The following is a 7,733-nucleotide window of genomic DNA, read 5'->3' as shown; positions in this document are numbered from 1 at the left end:
TGATGTGGGATGGGGAGGCATGCTCAGTCACCCTCCCACTTCATCCTCCTGGACCCCTTGGTCCCACCATCTCTGCAGCTCTAAATCAGCCTAGGGACAGCATGCTGGGCCAGAAGTTTAAGTCCCACTCCCTCCCACCTGGAGAAGAGAACAAGTTGGTAAGCCCGAGCTAGCAGTCCCGTTCTGATCTGATCTGCCCGAACTGGCCTTGGGGCCACCCCAGCCAGAGGAATCTGACACCACCCAGCCTTGTGCACCTCTGGCCTCTGGGCTTCCTTCCTCCTGTGTAAGGAGTTGCACACTGGCCTTGAGAAAGATACTAACACACCACTAAACCATACAATTAATGCTCAATAAAGCAGTAACCAGTAACTACAAGTTCTTCTTCTTCACCTATGCCTAAAGCATCTGCCTCTCCCATGGCTCAACTGAAGTAAAAAAGTGAAAGATGTTTGAAGATTTCAGGTATTTATCCAGATCAGCAAACAAAGGGCCACGTTTGGCCAGGTGTCGAGTATTTGGTTCTAACACACACCAAAAAGGAAAAGATTAATACTATTAATAATAATCTTAAAATGACTAAACAATATTCAAGGAATTTTCACATTTGGAAATTACATAAAAATAACATCTCAGTGTGCACAGATAAAGGAATGTTGGCCAACAGTACATTTGTACACTGAATGAGCCACACAATACCTACTATCTGACCTTTTATGAACGTCGGCTACAGCCAAGCGTGATGGCGCACACCTGTAATCCCAATAGGATTACGGAATGAGGATGAAGCTTGAGAACTGCCCAGAGTTCACTGCCAGCATGGATTTACTACACAGCAAGAATAGGCCAGTAACAACTACATTGCAAAGCCTCATCTCCCCCAACTCCCCACAAAAAAATTCCAAGTCCTGGTCTAGAGGTCCAAGAGGAGCCCCCAAAGCTGCTGCTGCTTCTACTTCCTGCTGGATCTGCTTTCCACCCATCTGTAACTTTCTGAGGGCTGCTGGCTTGGCTGCCTAAAACTTCTCACATCTTTTAAAAGCAAACCGAACAGTCAAACTGTGCCATGATACTATGACATGGGCCTTCGGTTCCTGTGCACTTGGTCATAAAGGGGAGTGAGCACTGGTGGCTGCCCTAACTTAAGTCTGTTTTATCCCCCCGAGCTCTGATTGGCCACTTTCTTCCCGGGTCACTTTCTCCTGTAATTACCTTGAACTCTAGGAAACCCAGAACTGACCCATAAACATAATGTACAGTAGAGGACCAAAACTAGCTCCAAGCAACAGGGAGCTTGGCAAGGCTTAAATGAGGGCAACTGCCATTACAGTGAGGCTGTACCCTAGAGAAGCCAGACTGCTCCTCCCAAGTGATGACATTGGGAGCGTCTCCAATCAGATTACTAGCCGCACCAAGATCCACTGTCAGGCACACCCCACCCCTCGACTGTTTCCCTTTTCTATGAGAGCTCAAGGTCCCTGTCAGCCCCTTCAGGACTAAGGAGTCCAACACCTTTAATCCCAGCACTGGGGGAGGGAGGCATGGGGAGATGGGGAGAGGCAGTGGGTCTACATAATGAATTCCGAGACAGCCAAGGCTATGTAGAAAGACCCTGTCTCAAAACAAAAAACCAAACAAAGGGCTGAAGTGGGATCACTGAGTCAACCCGTTCTCCTCAACCTGGCTCCGCTAACCCAGTCCTTCTCTGGCCTTCACCAAAGCTTACCTCTAACTGATGTATTGGGACAAGCAGGTTGGCCTGGTCTTTTGGAGAACTCCCTAAGCAAGACGTTTCCTTTGAAACCCCAAGAGCAATCACCAATATAAAGGCTAAATTTTCTCCCTTGTGTTATTAAAATTATACATAATTATGTTTAAGTTCCATAACTCTTAAATCCCTCTACAACAAAGGAAAAATTATTAAAACATTTAATCACTGAAAATACAAATACATTAGCAAATGTATTTTAGGATACTTATACAAAATTTAACACAAAATTAAAGACTCTGACGATAAGCAATATGGCTACTACTCTTTTTCCTTTACCAACTTTTCAATCCTTGGAACTAATGATGTGACTGCAAGTCTTAGGGCAGAACCAAAACCCAGCAGGTTCCTTTGTTTTGATGCAGTCAAGGCTGAAAAGGTAGCATCGCATAGACAGACGGTGGAAAAGGGCAGCAAGAGTTTCACTGCCTTTTCATGGAGTTCTGGGTAGCTTGTCTTTGCGCTTACCCAAAACTGAGTTACAGACATTGATTTATAAGCTGACTGTAGACTCGTATCCAAAGATAATGCCGCTAATTTTTCTTCTTCAGAGTCAGTGAGGTTGTTATTCTGGTGACTGGCAAAGGGATCAACGAGCCACAGATTTCCCAAACGTAAGTCCTCTTGTGGGGGGTAGCAGTCATGGAAAACCTGAGCAAGTCCTTCTAAGTGCTCAACAATAATGCCAGTGATGCTTCTCCCACTCACGTCTGAGGAGTCCAAGAACTCAGAAAACAAAGGGAACATGTCATAATCATTCTCTCGTGTGCGCTCCACCCACATTTTTAGCTTTTTCTTAAATATGTCGACTTTGTTATACAAATTGAAAAGAGTAGCCACGGTCCCTTGGAGAGCAGAATTTAACTTATTTATAAGTGAAAACATATCTGCTAAATAGGCTAGCTTTGCAACCCATTCCTTGTCTTGAAAATATCTGGCCAAATCTGAATGCCTTTGATTTAAAAGTATTTCAATTTCATGTCTTAATTCAAATAATCTTGTTAAAATTCTTCCTTTCGACAGCCAACGAACTTCAGCATTAAGCGGTAAGTTCACATGCTCCGATCCCATCTCTTCACACAGAGTCGTCAACATTTGTGAATCTGAGGCACCGTTCTTTACAAAGCTTAAAATTTGTGCTGACTGCAAAAGGATTTCATGTAAGCATGGAGATAGCTTTTCTGTTGCTAAGTGTTCGCGGTGAATGAAACAGTGTGTGAATGTCACTGCATTCTTGGTAACTTCTTGAATTTTTGACTTTAAACGAGAACATCTATCAGTCATGCTTGTGGCCCCATCAGTACAGAAACCAACACAATGGGTCCAACTCAGAGATCTACTATCAATATATTTATCTATTAGCTCAAACACTTCAAGATCTGTGCTCGGAGAAGACATTTCAGTACAAAATAACAATTCTTCTTTCACATCCCCACATGCATAATCGATGAAGCGAACATAGCAGAGGAGAAGGGTGCCGTCTGAGGTCTCCGCTGACTCATCTATCTGAAGGGCAAACCACTGGGATTCTCTGACCTTCTGAACCAGCTGGTCTTCAATGTCTGCAGACAGCTTGTTGATCCTGCATCCAATTGTGTTATTGGAAAGAGGGATGGTTTTCATTTTGTCTCCAGCACTTGAACCCAAAACTTCTGAACACATTTCTACTAAATACGGTTTAATTAATTCTTCAGCGATGGAGAACGGCTTCTTCCTGGCAGCAATTTGGAAAGCAATTAAATAAGAAGTTTTCACAAGCGACTCTTCAACTAGTAAACACTGTTTTAAAGGACTGTTTTGACATTCGATTTCAAGTGATTTTTCCTCAAAAAAGTCTCCTGGCTTGTTCTCTAACTCAGAATGTTTTTCCTTCAAATGGTTAGAGAGACTGACTGACATCACACTTTCTTGAGGTAAGATCTCTCCACAAATGACACACTGTGCTCTTGGTGGACTTTCCTTTGATTCAGAACAGATAATAAAACCAGATTTTATATATTCTGCATCACAAGTCTGGATAAAGTCCACTCTTTTCTTCTTTGCAAGTGGAGAATCAGGTTCTTCGTTTTCCCCATTTGGCAGAGGTAAATCTGAAGGAAATATTTAAATATGAACACTTGTGTTATGAAAACCTGAACAAAATTCCATTAGCAAGATGGATTAACATTAACTTTAGGGATTAGAGAACAGTTCAGTGGTAGCACTTTATCTGAGATGTCACCCTGGATCCAATCCTTAGCATCAATATAAAACAACATACTACATATAAAATCTAAAGGCCAATCTTAGGAGTTTGATTGTACTGTGTATACTACCATCTATGCCCTTTTTGGGAGTGTGGGGGTTAGAGACATGGCTTCTCTGTGTAGACTTGGCTGTCCTAGCACTTGCTCTGTAGACCAGGCTGGCCTCAAACTCAGAGAGATCCACCTTCCTCTGCCTCCTGAGTGCCGGGATTCACCACCACCAGGCTCTTTTAAGAATCTTAATGCAGGGGTCAGTGAAATGGCTCAGCAAGCAAAGGTACTTGCTACCAAGCTTGACAAGGTGGATGGATGTAACAGCTTCTACAAGTGTTCCACATATACACTGTGGCATGCTCCCAAGCATGTACAGACAAGTACAAAATAAAACAAACAAAATGAAATACAACAGAATCCCTAAGAAGGGCTAGGAATGGTAGCACACTCCTGTAATCCAGCACTTAGGAGCCAAAGGCAGGAGGATCAGGAGCTTAAGGTCATCCTCAGCTAGAGGACCAGTCTGAGAGCAGTCTGTGACATTACATGAGATACCCATCTCAAAAACAAACAAACAAAAACAGTGAGAGAGGGGGGGAGAGGTAGACAACGAAGAATTTCAGTGTGTACATTTTTATCAATGTAAAATGTTTTCAATCCAATATCAAATGACAAAGCCATTTACAACAGTACATAGAAAGTAGTCCATATTTAACCCAGAAATTTAAAAAAAATAAGCACACACATACCAGATGTCCACAGATCACGGATCTTTTACTACTTTTTAAATGTGAAGGTGTACAGAAGTTGATGCACACAAGTGACAGTATCATTTTAAACAGAAATTAAGATGATCAAATTTGCTCAAGAATTCTCTTTGACTCCTACCAAAGGAAAGGCACCCTATGTAAAATATCAATGATTACTTTTAGCGAGTAAGCTTTATCTATTTATTTAGAGACAGGCTCTTGGTGTGCGGCCCAAGCTGGCCTTGAACTCAAGATTTCCTGCCTCAGTCTCCCAAATAGCTGGGAGTACAGTAACCTCACCACAACACCCAGCTCCAGACTGGGCATTTTACATATAGGTTAGGGAAGGGACCTGGCCAGCTTGAGCATGGTGAGCATGGCTCTGGCAGGCTTTGTTCTCCTCCCTCATTCCCTCTGCCTTGCTAAAAATCTTTAGGTTACATTCCTAAAACTAGTCACCAAGGTCCACTCCCTTAGTTTGCCACTTCCTCCTCCTAAGGCTGACTACCAAGGTCCAGCTGTCAAAGTACTGAAGTCCAGCAATCAGAAGCCTCCTTTGGCTCATCTAATTAACATGTCCAATTAAAATTAAACACCTCATCCTAACACAGAGATTCCCATTTTACCTTTATAAACTGCCATCTGCCTATGGGCCACATCTGTCTCTCCTTTCTCCAGAGGCAGTCCTTTGTTCCTCTGGGACAAATACCCCTGTCCCCTTTTCTTGTTCCCTTCTCTCTCATTCTCTATCTCCTTTACCACCACATCCTATCCCATTCTAACATAGGCCTCATAGGCCTCCCCTTTTTCTCCTCTTATAAATTACACCTGCAAGGTCATTTGCTGTTGTTTTTCTGCCTGCTTAATAAAGGATCTCTGTGAAAATAGGTGTCTAGGTGTGGTTTGGGCCTAACCCAGGGTCTGTGGAGGAGCCCCAATGTTCAGAAGCCCCTTTGGTTAGTCTGTGAGACAGGGTTATTGTTAAAAATGGAAGAACCTAGGCTATAGCTCTGTGATCAACGCAAAGCTCTGAATTTGACACACACACACAACTTTGGGCAGAGCTAGCTAGCTACTAAAGTAATTGAAAACAGGAATATGGGAGTGAGGCACCACCACTGACTGGGGCAATGCTTTACAGCTTCCCATGAAGGAGCTCACATTTTCTACCACCAACACACCAGAGCATTATCTGTTCTCTCAACAACTGGTAACTGAATAATTAAATGCAGCGTTTAAAAAGAGGAGAGCGAGAAAGAGAAAGAACTAAGGCTCAATCACAAATTCTTTTAAGCAAATATGTATGTCAGTAATTATAACGGCTTATCTACACATTTGAGAGAGCATGTACATGTGTGAAATGCTTAACTCTACACACAGTATTTTATGTGCATATGGATTTGTAGCATGCTAACATTTCACACTCAAGAATTGCTGTCTTTACCTTTTTATTAAAAAAAAAAGGTCAGAAAGCAAACCTTATACAAGGTGCCAGGACACTTACCTGTCTGGCATGCAACATGGTGGGTGTGTGGTCTGCAAGAGGTAGCTTTGGTCTGTGTGCCTGGCCTGCACAATATGCCTTTGTTCTTCTGAAGCCTGCGAGGCTGCAAACACTGGAGTGTCTCATCAGCTGCCAGTGTACTTCCCTAGTTAGAAACAAATCCACAGTCCAGTGTGTTTAGTAACTTTCCAACAACCATACTGCTATCAGATGAAAAGCAGTGTGTTATCCTGTAGAAGAGCAGTTACAAACAGAAAGCACTTTGAGGTAGAAAATAACAAAAACCACTGTGATGGTTTGAAAGAAAATGGCCCCCAGAGGAAGTGGCACTATTAGGAGGTGTGGCTTTGTTGAGAAGGCGTACTGTTGTTACAGTAAGTGTGTGACTGTGGAGGTGGGCTTTGAGGCCTCATATGTGCTCAAGCCATGCCCAGTGGGACGGACCACTTCCTGTTGCCTGCGGGTCAAGATGTGGGACTCTCAGATCCATCTCCAGAGGCACTGCTGCCTGCACCACCATGTCACAGCGTGAAGGTAATGAACCAAAGCTCTGAAACCATCAAGATGTGGATCTCATCTGTTCCTGCTGCCATGCTTTTGCCCCATCATCATCAACTCTAGCCCTCTGAAACTGTACCCCAAACTAAATGCTCCCCTTTACATGCTGCCTTGGCCGTGGTGTTTGTCACAGCAACTGAAAAATAACTAAGACAACCACTAACTCCTAATCAGCATAGGCTCCATTCATTGTTTCTCTAAAAAAAAAAAAATTCTGGAAGACAGTTATGTCTAGAATGGGTAAGGCCCTCCGTTCAATCCCTAGTACACACGCACACACACACAAATTACTCTGCCTAAAATACAACTGAAATAGCCAAATAAAGAAAAAACATTTGCTGCTAAGGGTAATTATTTTTTAAAAATAAACAGGCTCCACAAAATAATATATAATCTCTATTGATTACAGATCTCAACTAGGCTGGGTGTTGGTGAAGCACAGCTTTAATCCCAGCTCTCAGTAAGTGGATCTCTTGAGTTTGAGTCCAGGTTGGTTCCAGGACAGTCAAGACTACACAGAAAAACCCTGTCTCCAAACAAAAACAACAACAACAACAACAAAAAGCCCAGAAAATTTCAAATGACCAGAAAGGAAGTATTTTTTCATTCATTCCTTCTTTCCTTCCTTTCTTTGGCTTTTTTAGACAGGATTTCTCTGTAGCTTTGGAGTCTATCCTGGAACTTGCTCTTGTAGACCAGTCTGGCAGAGATCTGCCTGCCTCTGCCTCCAGAGTTCTGGGATTAAAGGTGTGTGCCACCAACACCTAGCTTTGAAAGAAAGTATTCTTAAGAGCAATGTAAAAACAAAGCAAAAAAAAAAAATCAATACATCTGACTACCTGGAACTTACAAGAAAAAATAAAACTTTTGTAAACAAAGATCATATCTCCATAAAATAAAGTGAAAGAAAACAG

At 42.5% G+C, this 7,733-nt stretch overlaps 1 protein-coding gene across 2 annotated transcripts in view; it reads right to left on the bottom strand.

Annotated features, from left to right (window-relative positions):
- Nucleotides 1–672: 672 nt before the first annotated feature.
- The window catches only part of LOC142842221 (zinc finger MYM-type protein 6-like), a 32,320-nt gene continuing 25,259 nt past the window's right edge, over nt 673–7,733 (bottom strand). For both annotated transcript variants that reach the window (XM_075959083.1, XM_075959084.1), the window contains exons 10-11: nt 6,262–6,406; nt 673–3,858 (exon numbers count right to left, since the gene is read on the bottom strand). In XM_075959083.1, coding sequence (XP_075815198.1) covers nt 2,030–3,858; nt 6,262–6,406 — 1,974 coding nt within the window. In that variant the 3' untranslated portion in view covers nt 673–2,029. The remainder of the gene's footprint in view (nt 3,859–6,261; nt 6,407–7,733) is intronic.

Source organism: Microtus pennsylvanicus, unplaced genomic scaffold (assembly GCF_037038515.1).
Source record: "Microtus pennsylvanicus isolate mMicPen1 unplaced genomic scaffold, mMicPen1.hap1 Scaffold_290, whole genome shotgun sequence".
In the NCBI taxonomy this organism is placed as follows: domain Eukaryota; kingdom Metazoa; phylum Chordata; class Mammalia; order Rodentia; family Cricetidae; genus Microtus; species Microtus pennsylvanicus.
The sequence above is the reverse complement of the archived record's forward strand: the minus strand, read 5'-3'. Positions and strand labels throughout refer to the sequence as shown.